Source organism: Mytilus galloprovincialis, chromosome 1 (assembly GCF_965363235.1).
Source record: "Mytilus galloprovincialis chromosome 1, xbMytGall1.hap1.1, whole genome shotgun sequence".
Taxonomy (NCBI): Eukaryota; Metazoa; Mollusca; class Bivalvia; order Mytilida; family Mytilidae; genus Mytilus; species Mytilus galloprovincialis.
The window spans coordinates 14,638,939-14,654,652 of NC_134838.1; the positions used below are offsets into that span (position 1 = coordinate 14,638,939).

At 30.9% G+C, this 15,714-nt stretch overlaps 1 protein-coding gene across 1 annotated transcript in view; it reads left to right on the forward strand.

The window, feature by feature from the left end:
* The window catches only part of LOC143066521 (protein pigeon-like), a 61,828-nt gene that overhangs the window by 43,449 nt on the left and 2,665 nt on the right, over nucleotides 1-15,714 (forward strand). The window contains exons 26-30 of the mRNA XM_076239431.1: nucleotides 9,712-9,782; nucleotides 10,791-10,852; nucleotides 11,257-11,344; nucleotides 11,566-11,634; nucleotides 13,054-13,131. Of these exons, the coding sequence (XP_076095546.1) occupies nucleotides 9,712-9,782; nucleotides 10,791-10,852; nucleotides 11,257-11,344; nucleotides 11,566-11,634; nucleotides 13,054-13,131 (368 nt within the window). The remainder of the gene's footprint in view (nucleotides 1-9,711; nucleotides 9,783-10,790; nucleotides 10,853-11,256; nucleotides 11,345-11,565; nucleotides 11,635-13,053; nucleotides 13,132-15,714) is intronic.

Genomic DNA, 15,714 nt, shown 5'->3' on the forward strand with positions numbered 1-15,714 from the left:
TACAAGTGAGAGGTTTAGCTAGCTATAAATCCATCATTTTCTACAGAAAATGTCTGTAGCAAGTCAGAGATATGACAGTTGTCATTCATTTGTTTGATGTGTTTGAGCTTTGAATTTTGCAATTTGATTAGGGACTTTCCATTTTGAATTTTCCTCGGAGTTCAGTATTTTTGTGATGTAACTTTTTACAGTTTTATAACCAAGTAATAACTTAAATTTCCACAGTGTATATTTTATCCAGTAGATAAATTAAATTTGGCCATGTAAGTGCCATTGTAATCGCAAATCCAACCTGAAGACTCATTAGGTTTAAAACAAATAAACCTAAGGTCTGCCAGTCCATCCTCTTTACTATTCAGTTCTTTACTATTCTGTCCATCTTTTGATATTACTCTTATACTGCTAGAGTAAGTGTCTATCAAAATAATGTTCCCATTATTATTTGTAGAAGATCCCATAGTCCTGTTAAATCCTGTTTACATTGCCAGATCTGTTTACCTGATACATCAACACAATATATTGCTTTACCTCTATAGTCCATATGGGCTACTCTGTCATTGCAGTAAACAATGTTAAACAATTGTTTTCTGATCTCATCTTTGATTGACTTAAATGTATTTCCTTCTAAGTCTATAATACGGATTTCATCACTACCCATACCAACAGCCAGAGAATTATTGAAGAATGATAATCCCCAGCAATTCTTGTCTTCAATTTTAATAACTTTGGTAACTGTTTCATTCTCAATATTGAAGACTTTAATGGCAGACTCTCTATGATAAGTTATGGCGATATAGGTCTGATTGATCTGTGTAACACAGATGGCATCACCAGATATAGGTAGTATTTTCTGTAGTGTTCTGATTGATCTGTGTAAGGCCAATTAAAATTAATTGATAGATTTTCATCCCCGCCCGCCCCTCTGAAATCTTCCCGCCCCGATTTTTTTTATTTTTGAAAAAAATACGATTTCCGTATTTTGTTCATTTCCGTTACCGGTAACCGTCGATAATTTCGTTTCATGTGAAACTTTCTTTTTCTAATTTCGGTTTTCGTATTTCTTAGAGAATTCTTACTAAATGATTAACGATATATTCTGCTGATATAATATGATGACAACATCATTTACCGAGAATAGAGATTGATTACGAGAAGGGCGTGAAATATTCGGGTTACGAGTAATACGCTGTGTCCAAGAACGCAAATCGCAGTATGTTACAAATGACACAAGGGACCGGTCAAAATTTATCGTCACATAGGACCGGTGCAAAAAATAAAAACATTTAATAAAAGTTACAACCCTATCGCTTTCTGACTGAAAAAAAAAATGATTTCCTATGCCAACTTAGTAATAAAAAAGTTGGTGTCCTATCCTACTTTTCCAATGTATTGTAAATAAAAGTATACTTAATAGAGGCATTTAACATATGTTGTCTTTATAATATGATCAAAAGCAACAGTTTCATGTTTTATTTTGTTGATTCACATACAATTACAGGCATGGCATTATCATAAATTATACTATGAATATAGCATTGAAAAAAACAAAGACATTGCATAATGCAATCAAACCACAAATAGGTGTTTGTTAAACTGAAAAATTAATGAAGCTGCATGTATCTTATATAGAATTTTATCAATACCTTTAAATATTAATTATAAAAACAAGCTCCAGGAGAAACATGAAACTCAATAGCATTTGGTTGAACTCTCTATATATATTTTAACCTGAAGACCCATAGGTTGCCTTGGAATGTGTTTTTTATTAGGAATGGTAATAATTGCTTTAACATTTTCCCACTTACAGAAAATGTACCTGATGTGACCCCCGAATTTTTGTTACTTTGTTGGATGATGTAATGTACATGATGTACATGATGTATGTTTGTTGCACTTCACCATATAAGTGAAATTAAATTTTACAGCAAAACAACAAAAAACTAAATGACATTGGATTCAGTAAGCTTGATATATATCTAAGATAGCTGCATAGTTTGATGAAAATCCAAGTTGATTTGAAAAAGTTATTAAAAAAATTAAAGTGTACTATCTCTATTTTGTCCGCATTGCAAATTCTAGCTTTTTTTTACCAAGATTACTTTAATTCTTAAATTTTATAACAATACAACAAAAAACTAAATGAAATGGGATTCAGTAAGCTTGATATATATCTAAGATAGCTGCATAGTTTGATGAAAATCCAAGTTGATTTGAAAAAGTTATTAAAAAAATTAAAGTGTACTATCTCTATTTTGTCCGAATTGCAAATCCTAGCTTTTTTTAAACCAAGATTACTTTAATTCTTAAATTTTACAGCAATACAACAAAAAACAAAATGACCTGGGATTTATTAAGCTTAATATATATCTAAGATAGCTGCATAGTTTGATGAAAATCCAAGTTGATTTGAAAAAGTTATTAAAAAAATTAAAGTGTACTATCTCTATTTTGTCCGAATTGCAAATCCTAGCTTTTTTTTACCAAGATTACTTTAATTCTTAAATTTTACAGCAATACAACAAAAAACTAAATGAAATGGGATTCAGTAAGCTTGATATATATCTAAGATAGCTGCATAGTTTGATGAAAATCCAAGTTGATTTGAAAAAGTTATAAAAAAAATTAAAGATGCCTATCTGAATTTTTATATAATAATTTTTATTTTTACATATTGTATATTATACTTGTTATTTTAAGTTTTGTTATTAATGTATTAAAAATTATTTCAAAGTAATCGTTTGAAAAAAAACTTGTGTCCTATGGATATTATCTGTGAAAAAAGTGATGTCCCAACAAAAGCGATTCCGGAAAAAAGTATCTGTCCTACTGCACTTTGCACCGGTCCTATGTGTAGATAAATTTTGACCGGTCCCCAAATGTTTGTGAGAAAAACACCTTGGATTTCTTTTATTTATACAATGTCTTTGTGTCAAGAAATTTGGACTGTGAATGAAACCCAAAAGCGTAAGAATCGTGGAACACGTTTGACTGGAATACAGAAATTGACACAAGCATGAACTTTATAGATTGATGACCGTATTTTGAGTTCAGAAAATCGACAAACATCTCGAGACAAACATACGCATTTTTAATTTATTAATTTATAGCAAGCTCTTAGATTTAGATTTATCCATGCCTTTCGTTTTTTGTAGAAAAACAGCAAACATCCTCTGTCCCAATACCCACGATAGAGTCATTAAACAACTTTATGTTCTACATTGTAATTATATTTGCATCTTGCATATTAAGGACCAACCCTATTATTTCAACACTGTTTGAGTTTTCATTTTATTCCGTACTTATCGTGCTCGTGTTGCATACCAATGTCTTTGTTTCATTTTATTAGGACAAAAAAAAACATTGCTTAGAAAGCAAAATACATTTGATATAGATGGGCGTTTTTCAATAAAAACGTATTTTCTTGTCCTAGCCACTTTAAAAAAAATGTGTTTGGTCTTTGCAAGTAATTTTTTGTGCAGTCAGTACATTGAATTAGATTTTACATTTTTAAGCAAAGAAACAGTTAATTTTTTAAAGGGATTGCTAATTTATTGATTCCTGAATGGTCCAAAACAACCAAAATGGCATGTCCCTAGAACGCCTGTTCAACATTCATACTCTAAAATATCGTAAAAAAATGTAGAAATAAATGTTATTTTTACTTAATATAAGTTCTTTAATAATTCAAAAGTATGTTTAGAGCCAACATATTATAATAAACAGCTTTTAACATAGGATTTTTAATTTCAGAAGGTGTGTCCCTAACAAAATGTCCACTACGAAACGAAGTCATTAAAATTTGCTAAAAAACCGTTTTTGTTGAGCCTGCAACTTTTGTTGCAGAAAGCTCGACATAGGGATAGTGATCCGGCGGCGGCGGCTACGGCGGCGGCGGCTACGGCGGCGGCGTTAGCTAACTTCTTAAAAGGTTTATATTTTAGAAGGTGAAAGACCTGGATGCTTCATACTTTGTATATAGATGCCTCATGTTACGAAGTTTCCGTCAGTCACATGTCCAATGTCCTTGACCTCATTTTCATGGTTCAGTGACCACTTGAAAAAAAAGTTCAGAATTTTTGTAATGTTGAATTCTCTCTTATTATAAGTAATAGGATAACTATATTTGGTATGTGCGTACCTTGCAAGGTCCTCATGCCCGTCAGACAGTTTTCACTTGACCTCGACCTCATTTCATGGATCAGTGAACAAGGTTAAGTTTTGGTGGTCAAGTCCATATCTCAGATACTATAAGCAATAGGGCTAGTATATTTGGTGTATGGAAGGACTGGAAGGTGTACATGTCCAACTGGCAGGTGTCATCTGACCTTGACCTCATTTTCATGGTTCAGTGGTTATAGTTAAGTTTTTGTGTTTTGGTCTGTTTTTCTCATACTTTATGCAATAGGTCTACTATATTTGTTGTATGGAATGATTGTAAGGTGTGCATGTCTAGTGGGCAGATGTCATGTGACCTTGACCTCATTTTCATGGTTCAGTGGTCAAAGTTAAGTTTTTAAGTTTTGGTCTTTTTATCTAATATTATATGCCAAAGGTCAGCTATATTTGGTGTATGGAAATATATTATGATCTGTATGTCAGTCCCGCAGGTTTATTTGACCATGACCTCAATTGCACGGTTCATTGCACAGTGTTAAGTTTTTGTGTTTTGGTCTATTTTTCTTAAACTATAAGTAATAGGTCAACTATATTTGTTGTATGGAAGCTTTGTTAGCTGTACATGTCTGTCTGGCATGGTTCATCTGACCTTGACCTCATTTTCATGGTTCATTGGTCTTTGTTTAGCTATCTTGGTTAATGTTAAGTTTATGTGACAGTTGTAATAAAGCTTTATACTTAGGACTTTCAACATAATATCAATGATTAGTAAAGAAGGCGAGACATTTCAGTGTGTGCACTCTTGTATAAAATCAATGTAATTTTTGTTTGCAAGAGATATAAACATTAGGGTCTTACAAAAGAAGTGATGCTTTTATAACGGCAAATAAATTGTTGGTAAAAAAAATTGAGCACATCAAATGGACCAGAGTGATACCGTATTTTTGTAAATGTCCACTACGAACGGGTCAAATCTCCATCAGTATCTGGTTTTAAAATTATGAAAAAAATATCAGTGTACAGCTTAATACATGCTTTGATGAATACAATCAGTCTTGTTACTTTTGCAATAAAGGGATTGTGGGAAAAAAATAAAACATGTGAATACGTCCCCTACGAAACGGTCACCTACGAAACAAGTATATGGGAGAAAAACGTTTCGTAGGGGACACTACCACTACCATGCAGTCTTTTTTAACTCTTTTTTCAATTATATTCGTGCAAAGCAAATACCAAGGGTTAGTTTCATGTTATTTTTATTATGTTTTTATTAACATAGAATAGGGTTGATGTCAACTACGAAACTTTTTGTCCACTACGAAACGGATTTGTCACCTACGAAACGCATCAAAATGTCCACTACGTTACACGAGTTGTACCTTCATATGTGAAGTACTGTCTAATCTTTATCGATAAAAAAATGGTTCTCCAATTCAGAAAAAAAAAATAGATTTTCCTAGTATATAAAGTAAACAAACTTGAATGTCTATAGGAAACATTTAAAATTGCAAACATATGTGTGTTTAGAAGCAGTTTCGTAGGAGACAAAAGTCCCCTACGAAACAGTACTGAAATTTTGAAAAAAATATCATTTTAAGGAGTATTTAAGATTGCACTTTTTGTTTACAAACAGGTCTATAATAGAGGTATTCAAAATAACTCTTGAAATTAAATTTTAGACAAGTTGATTTTCCATTTTTTTTAGGTCTGAAATATACGCTTTTATTGAAAAACGCCCAGATAGTCCAACTTAAGAGAGCATTTCTCCACATTTCTGTTGTTTACTATAAAATAGGTTTCTAAAGTGGCAATTACATGTAGAACAGTGGTTGCCAATCAGATATATATATTTACGAATTTGAAAAAGCGGCATCAGCATGTGGAGTATATGTGTCTCAATTGATACGTTACTCTAGAGCTAGCTAAAAGTACCTTAATTTTGTTGAACAAGGAATACTGCTTTCTCAAAAGTTGCTAAGACAGGGCTATGAATCAATCAAATTAAGGTCATTACTCAAGCAATTTTATGGTCGCCATCATGAGCTGATTGGCCATTATGACAAAAGAGTGTCAGAAATCATATCTCAGTGATATTCTTCCTCAATCATAACAACCTTCCATCATTACCGAACTGAACAAAGAAATAACATGATGGGTGCCATACGTTACGGTGCAGGAAATGCTTACCCTTCCGGAGCACCTGATTTCACTCCTGGTTTTTAGTGGAGTTCCTGTTGTTTCCTACTTATTATTTGTAACTGTTGATGTCTTTTGGTTTTATGAGTCTTTGGTTACTCCTTGGTTTTGATTGTTATTGTCTTATACAGGATACCTTATGGATGTATTTACATGATATAAGCTTATTATTACACTTGCATATATGAATAACACGTGACAAGAAGGTTTCATATGAAATGAAATTTAAAAAATAAAATCCTCCCACCCGCCCCATTTTTTTCAAAAATTTGGATGAAAATCTACTAATTAATTTTAGTTGGCCTAACACAGATAGCATCACCAGATATAGGTAGTATTTTCTGTAGTTTGCCAACAGAAGTAAATAGGTAAACTTTACCAAACTGTTCTACTACTTTTACTCTTCCATCCATCAGACAAATCATGTCAGTAATCGTCTTATTTATGTTGATATCTATCTTTGTCTCAATATTCATTGTCATGTTATTTATATTGGTTTGTTCACTTGTCTGTACTTCCTCCTCACACTTGTTTCTCTGTTCAAGTCTATTTTTGTTCTAACAACCATAACTTCTCTTAGGGATCCTAATGATCCTAACCTGAATAGTATGTTATCTATATCATCATTTTGCAGTTCATCAGCATATAGTTGACATTGTTGTTCAATCTGATGTAAACCTAGAAATGAATGAAGTGTAGAACTACTTTTTGTGAATGTATGCAAACGTTTTTTCATTTCCCTTAATTTTGTTTTCTCCCCTTCAACTTAATAATGAAATCTATAGCTGTTGATTTTTCCTGGTCTCTGATGTTATCTGTTTCTTTACATAATTTCTCCTCCAGACAGTCCAAATATTTATTTATTTCATTCCGTATTTTAACAATTGATTCCTTTATTCCTTCACTTTGTTGTTCTCCAGTTTTAATGTTTGTTGATTTATTATTTACCATTTAATCCAAAAGATGTAAAATGGATTTAATGTCTTTTTCTACAGATTCTTTGGACTTTTCAATCACTGTTTCCTCTACTTCATCTTCCTAACATTTGATTCTGTTACAATTTGAATAACTAGTGGGAATACATTCATCACAGCAAGGCATTAAATGACTGGGACACTACACGTTAAGCTGTTGACCATGTTTGTCACATTTTGTTTTGATAGGTTGGATGGATGGTTTATAACTTTTTGACTGATGATTACATGTTTTTTGGGATCTTTTGTGATGACTGGAACCTAATTCTTTTTCACATTCGTAGCACCTGATGTTAGCTGTAGTGTTTACTTTTCCTTCTTGACAAGGTCCAACTGGTATAGGTTTACTGGATGCCATGACCTTAACATATACAAGATAAAAGTTATTTAGGCTGAAAGTCAGGATTCACATGGAACAGGTAAAGTAGACGTCATGGCCTAAACATATATAAAATGTAGCTTTATTGTCAGTATCAACATGGCACAGGATTTATTCACTTTTTGATTATTGCTTATGTTCTTATAAACATAATAAAAATATTAATTAAAAGTTATATGGTTCAGTGAGCATGGCTAACATGTTAAACATATTATAAAACCTAAAAGATTTGTAAATCCAAATTTTTGTGATTTGTTGCAAATCTATGTAATTTTTCATTGTTTGTTACACATGGAATAAAAAGCATCTCCATGAGGGCATGATATGCCTGTCTTTTTTTAAAAGACCTCCTCAATGTCATATTAGATATAAACAATTCACCCAAGTTTCATCATGACAGGAAAACTGCTCAAAGCATTTTTGAGTTATTGTTTAAAAACTGGAATATCTGCTTTTTTTTAACCAATAAATCGGAAACATAAAATCGAAAATTTCTTCAAATCAAAACGGATTTCACCTCAATATATATAAACTATTCACCAAAATTCATGGATGTTGATGATGGACAGACAATGATATATTATAATAAGTCCTGTAAACAATTGCAAGCCTAAATAAACTGAAGTGACATGACAGCATGACAGCATAACAACTGTTCTTTTAGTCAATGTTTGATTCACTGAGAAATTCGAGGAAAAGGCTGATATCTGTGTCAGATATGGTTTGACTAACTAGCTTTACATTGCACTCATACTACCTGTAGTAAGAACTTTATCTCAAAGACTTTCAGCATATAATTGTATCTTAATTTTGCCATATTTCTTAAAATAATTTTGTTTATTTTGGCCTGGAGATTCATTCTTTATAGGCAATAATTTACCAGTCTGATGTTTCACAGAATAACTTTATATATACATGTATAATAATTATATTAATGACATAAAAGTTAATGTAAACAAGAAATAAAAAATTATTATTTAAACATGAGTCTTTATTTCGGCCTTGAACATTGATTATGTAGTTTTCTACCATATAACTTTTGATTTACCTAAAAGTTACTTCATCTATGTATGTTTGCCTCAATTTTTCATAACTGATGATCTACCATTGAGTTGAGCATGAGGACATGTTTATACCTGGACAAGATAATCACATTTAAATGACACCACCTGGTAAAAAATGTAAACATTGAAATGAAATATTTTATTTATTTATAGGTTGAAATATGATGGATTGATTATTTTCTTACATTAAGAATACCAGTAGACCAACTCTTTTTTGTACAACTGAATTTTATCTTTTTATAACTATTTGCTGTAAATGTTGACAAAGTTTGTAGTTGAACTATTCCATTTATTGATTGAAGTAAAGTAAAGATCATTCTATTACGAAGACAAATTAAGCTTATTCTCTTCATACCTCTAGATCTAGGCCTCCATTCTACAAAAACTGGTGCGAGACATTTTTGCTTATGTGAAAGGGATTTGTGCTTACAATAGATTATAAACTTAGAATGTGATAAAAAATGTGATGTCATTGTCACCCTCACTTATAATATATTTCAACTTAGAATGCCACAATTACATGATTTGAGATAAGCAGTCAATATTTCAAAACATTAATGCAATCCAAATACATGTGTTTTTATTATTGGGTAAAGATTGCATTTCATGCAATCTAAACCCTATAGTACTGACTTGATATCTAAATCTTCCAAGGTTCATCACTACCTTTTAGAAAAGGAGTTATCTTCCTTTGTCCAGAATTTTAGTTGAATCAGCTACAATCAATGCTTTATACTATGCAATATTTAATTTTACTTCCCACTGATAAATTAAAGCATTCTTTACCCTTCAGTGCTTAGAAGAACTTTGAATGTTACTGTTTAATTGTTGTATACCTTTTCTCCATGCAAGATTGTTCTCAAAATTAAAAATCAGGTGATGGATATTGATGCATTTTAACTATGTTATTGTTTCCATCAATTGTTTGTAAACTAAACAGTGACTTTAAATTTATTTTGTTCAAATCTTTCTTTTATTTCAGTCTGTTTTTACAGTATGTGGATTATGGTGTTATTCAGCTTACTGGAGAATTTTTAGCAAGGGTGCTAGCAGGTGATTTGTTATTTGCTTTAGGCTGATTTAACGGATGCTTTTATATCAAATTAAGTTTAAATTAAAAAGATCAGATCCTTAAAAACTATGTCAACTGTGAAACAACAAGAGCTTTATTAAAAGACCATGCTTTTGAAACTTTAAAGTAAATGGAGCTACCACATGCGTTTGTCAGCAGTAATTGTGTCATTTTTTTTTAAAGTGATGAAAATTCAATTGCTGTTTAAAAAGCCAGAAATTTAACCTAAATAATCCATAGATTGTCTAGTTTCAGAATTATATCCAGTGAAGTCACTGAGAATCAACAATTCTAATATTATAATAAATGAAACATGCAGGGTAAAAAGTACAAGTTTGGTTATATGCCATGCAATAATTTAGGCCATTGAGAACTATTATGAGAGGATTTGTCATGAAATATGTACCTACAGGATTTTAGAGTTTTTGTTTTGTATTAATTTTTTTGTTTTTTGTTTTGGTAGGAATTTGCGGATATGGTTTGATTTCAAATTTTGAAAGCCTTATACCCTTTGTATGGTCCATTATAACTAACACTAAGTGTACCAATAACTTAAATATATCTCATTGACGAAGGAGAAGGTCAAATTTGTCATGAAATAACCTGTATAATTTCAAAACAATTATTTAATATACACCAATTTGCAGAATTTATAGTTATGAATTATTGTCCTTTGATAATACATTGCAGTTAGGTTTAAATTATTCCTTTTGATGGAGGTATATTAGTCATTATAAAAAATAATAATTGGCATCATTTTCATTTAAATTGCAAAACTACAGCAAATCATTATTGTTTTCTCAAACATGCTGAGAAAAAAATGATTCACACTAAAGGTTGTTTTGTTGTGAAGTTTTTCAAAATTGGACTAATAATTATGTTACCAGAGTACATTTTTTTTTATTTCAGAGACAAATAAAACTGAAAATGTACCTTTACCAAAACTAGGTTGGGTAAAAATTATATATATTTTTGAATTTTTATTGAAGATATAAAAGACACAGAAGAAGGTGTGACGACAAAACATCAGTTGATATCTAGATTACCAAAAGTAAGATCATTAAAATTCTTTTGTGCCATTCTTAGCTGGGGAACCCTAGCTCTTAAGTCCTGATGATATGATTATATATACCTAGGGGATCTATGATGGGCATACAGTCAAAAAATATCATAAGGACCTAAGAGCTACGATTCTGCAACTAATGCCATACTATGCTCATTCTAACATGAGTTGGTATAATACGCATCTATATCTTTACATCATCCCAGGTAATTTTTTCAGGAGTAGAATGCAATACCATGTTAACAGATGCCTTATGAATTGATAGAAGACGCATATCTTTGGCCTTGTCAGGAATGTCAAAATTTCCCTTACTTGAGCCTCTTGTTTTATTAATTTAATTATTGTCATGATTTCAGTGACCATGAATTACCTCTTATGTTATCTATTCTCAGAGTTTTATGGAGGAGTGTTATAGACAGTGGAACCATCCTACTTGTCAGCATTACTTGGCCTGTAAACAGGTGGCTTCTAGGTTGACAGGTAAATATACCATTTAAATTCTAGGATTTTTCAAAAATTTACCATAAATTTCATATAGGAATTACTCATTTTAATCCCCTTGCCATAGTGGATGGGAGCATTAAGTTTTACCCTTGTCCCTATGTACCGGTACAAGAAATACACAAAAAGATTCAATTTTAAGCTGATTTTATAATATAGGTGTGCCATTATTCTATAAAGATTTTGTTTTTTTGTTTTAGAATCTCATCTACAAGGAAACAAAGAAACATTTGGTATGCTAGACCAGGATTTGTTTAGGAGAAACAGAGGTATATTGTACATTGTTGTTTATGAGCTGGTTGAGTAACCTGGAAATATCAGACCCATCATATTGTTAACTCCATATTTTGAACACCTTTTGTTTCAAAAAGTAACTTTACTTAATTGCAAGATCAATCCATAAGTTATCTAAAGAATTTGATTTTTATTCCAGAAGCTATTATATGAAGGACTTGTCCAGGCTAAATTTTAATGAAGTGGTTTAAGATATAGAATAAGAATATTGACTTCCCCATGAAATTAGTGATGGAATTGTCAATTCTTAAAACTACCTATCGTTTATTTTTATGGATAATGTTGTTATTTATATGTAAAAGTATTCCTCTATATTGTTATATAAGATATATAGCACATTTTTAAGTTTGTGTTTTAATTTGGGGCTTAATTGTTCAATAGTCAAACCACTTTTAAAATTAAAAAGAAAACATAAGAATAAAGGAAGGGAGACAATCAAGTTTAAACTTAACAGTAACACAATGTGAATTCCTTTTAACATGTAGAGGGAAATGGTCATTGTCCTAAAAATATGAATATAAATTATTGTTGTTTAAATGGACAATGAATATAAATTATTGTTGTTTAATCAAATGGACAAATAAACAACAGATGATGAATTTATGAAGATTTAGTTTATTTTATTATTCTTAAACAAAAAATAAAAAAATTCACGTTTCAGTTTGATGTTAAAAGCTGATCATGTTTTATCTTGAAAGGTCAAAGTTATAACCTGTTATGTGTCAAAACAATTTGACGTCTAAAGAAAAAGATGATATTTGTTATTATCTTCAGCAATTGTGTCTATTATTTACAGCTTTATATGTGATCTCTTTCATGTTATACCATACAATATATTGTATTATCTTGTTTTTTTTACAAAGGAACTTTATTGAAATGATGTCTTTTTTATTTTGAATTTGTGATAAATAACTGAATTGTAAATGAAATATTTATACTGAAATGGTATATTATATTTTATTTATTTCATCATAAAATGAACATAGTTCAAATAGCTGATGATATTATTTGGAAGATTTGTGAATTTGTTTGTGCCAAACAATGTCTTTGATGATGCCTTTTCAATTCATTGCTTTAAAAAAGTTGATGGGCCTTAAAATATGTTTCAAATCATGTTAGACTAAATTTAGTCACATCTTTTTGCAGATCATTAAAAATAAAAGTTTGAGATGGTTAAATCTAGATCATTACCATATGTCTCCAATCTCAACAGCTAAATTTTGAATATCTTAAAAGCTTTGCATTTTGAAAATGAAAATTCTCTAGTACTGAAATAATGTATCACATTTCATGCAGTGTTAGAATCTATATTAGTATTTTGTGAATCTGCCAGCCTATGTTCTTTTTTGGTCAATTTACAATGCCAAATAGTTTTTTTTATTTCCATTTTACAGCTGAAAGTGATGCATCCAGAATTGATGTTGTGTCATTCCCACCCCTTACATCATTTTTGCATATGTTGGAAAAAATAGGTAAGTCTCTATCTTATTGTTCATGTTCTTAAGTTTTCACTTCATACCAAAAACACCCCAAATATGTTTTAATATTTTCTACTTTGCACCATTCTGTAAATACTGTAAATAACACCACAAAATGCACTTTTATTTTAGCTCACCTGGCCCAAAATGGTTAGTTGACCCCTTAAAGAGTTATTGCCCTTAATAGTCAATTTTTAATAATTTTCATTAATTTGGTACATTTTCGTAAATTTTTACAAAATATTATCCTCTGTAACTAAAGGGCCAAGTTTATTATAGATAGAGAAAATTGTAAGTAGCAAGAATGTTCAGTAAAGTAAGATCTACAACACATCACCATCAACAAAACACAATTTTGTCATGAATCCTTCTGTGTCCTTTGTTTAATATGCACATAGACCAAGGTGAGCGACACAGGCTCTTAAGAGTTTGATGGTACACCCATTTTTTACCAAATTGTTTTGATGAACCTTTGGACTAGCAATCTCCAGAAAATTGGACAGATGCATGTTAATACGGTAATAAAATTATAAAACATACCTTCAATTTTTCTTCTTTTTTTTTTTTGTGAATTGAAATTAATTTTTTTTAACTTTATAAAATAAAAATTAATGAAGTTATTCCTAACTTCAGAATGCTTTGCAGATAATGTAATTATACCCCAGAAAAAGGGTTAAGAGTTAAATAGAAATCTGGCTTGGTATTGTTGTTGCCCATATAAGGCGAGGAATCAGGGTCAAATATACTTATTTACATATATTCATAATTATTTCTGTATATACAGAGATCGATTAATGTATATAAGTAAATCGAAATTCCTTATATAAATAAATCGAATTCCTTATATACATAAATCGAATTCCGTATATGTGTTAATGGAATTTTGTATATACAGAAATATTTACGTATGTACGTAAATCTAGTTCCATATATACAAAAGTAATTATGTATATATGCATAAATAATTAGGGCCCCGCCAAAGGCGGGTCGCCCTATAGTGATCAGTCTGTCCGTCCGTCCATCCGTCCGTAACACTTTGTGTCCGCTCCATATCTAGAGAACCATTATGATTTCATACTTTATACTTTACATGTTTATTAACCACCACCAGAGGGCGTGTCATGATGTATGTACAACTTCCTAGGTCAAAGGTTAAGGTAAAAAAACTTTGGTTTCAGTTGACAACCCTGTGTCCTGTGGTGAAGATCGTGTCCGCTCTACATCTTGAGAACCGTTATGATTTCAAAGTTTATACTTGACATGTATATGAACCAACACCAGAGGGTGTGTCATAATTTATGAACGACTGCCTAGGGCAAAGTTCAAGGTCAAAAACTTTGGTTTCAGTTGACAACCCCATGTCCTATGGTAAAGATTGTGTCCGCTCTATATCTTGAGAACCGTTATCATTTTAAAGTTTATACCTGAAATGTATATAAACCAATATCAGAGGGTATGTCATAATTTATGTACAACTTCCTAGGTCAAAGGTCAAGGTCAAAAACTTTGGTTTCAGTTGACAACCCCATGTCCTATGGTAAAGATCGTGTCCGCTCTATATCTTGAGAACCGTTATCATTTCAAAGTTTATACTTGACATGTATATAAACCAACACCAAAGGGTGTGTCATAATTTATGTGCAACTTCCTAGGTCAAAGGTCAAGGTCAAAAACTTTGGTTTCAGTTGACAACCCCATGTCCTATGGTAAAGATCTTGTCCGCTCTATATCTTGAGAACCGTTATCATTTCAAAGTTTATACTTGACATGTTTATAAACCAACACCAAAGGGTGTGTCATAATTTATTTACAACTTCCTAGGTCAAAGGTCAAGGTCAAAAACTTTGATTTCAGTTGACAAACCCATGTCCTATGGTAAAGATACAATTTTTTAATGCACATTATTCACAGCGGGGCCCACAGAGATGGCTCCCATCTCAATGATATCTAGTTATGTTTATATACAGAAATACATAATGTATAAACCAAAATCGATTTATTTATGTACCAAATTCAATTTACTCATATCAAGGACGTATGTTAGTTATAAGTCCTTGCTCATATACAGAAATCAATTCACGTATATACGGAATTTGCTTTACGTTTATACGTACTAATTTATGTATATACAGAATTCAATTAACCTATATACATGTTTCTAATTACGTATATACTTTAATAGAATTCCATATACACAGAAATAATATCTTTCTGTGTATACATAAATATTTCTGAATATGCGTAATTCGATATATGTATATACGGAATTATTTCTATATATAAGTAAATCCATTTATGTGTATACAGAATTATAAGATAAGATAAGATAAGATTTATTTTATTAAAGTGTCACCATCCATTACAATATCAATATATATATATATATACACATAAAGTCATAAGAACCTAACATTTAAGTAAAAGGATGCCAGCCAAAAACGACTTATGAGACACTATCATTAAAACAAACATCTAATACATACATAAAAGGACAGCTTTGTTACATTTAAAAAGTATTTCGTAAATAAAAAAAAAATAAAAAAAACATATATAATTTCTAGATGACATGTTTTCGTC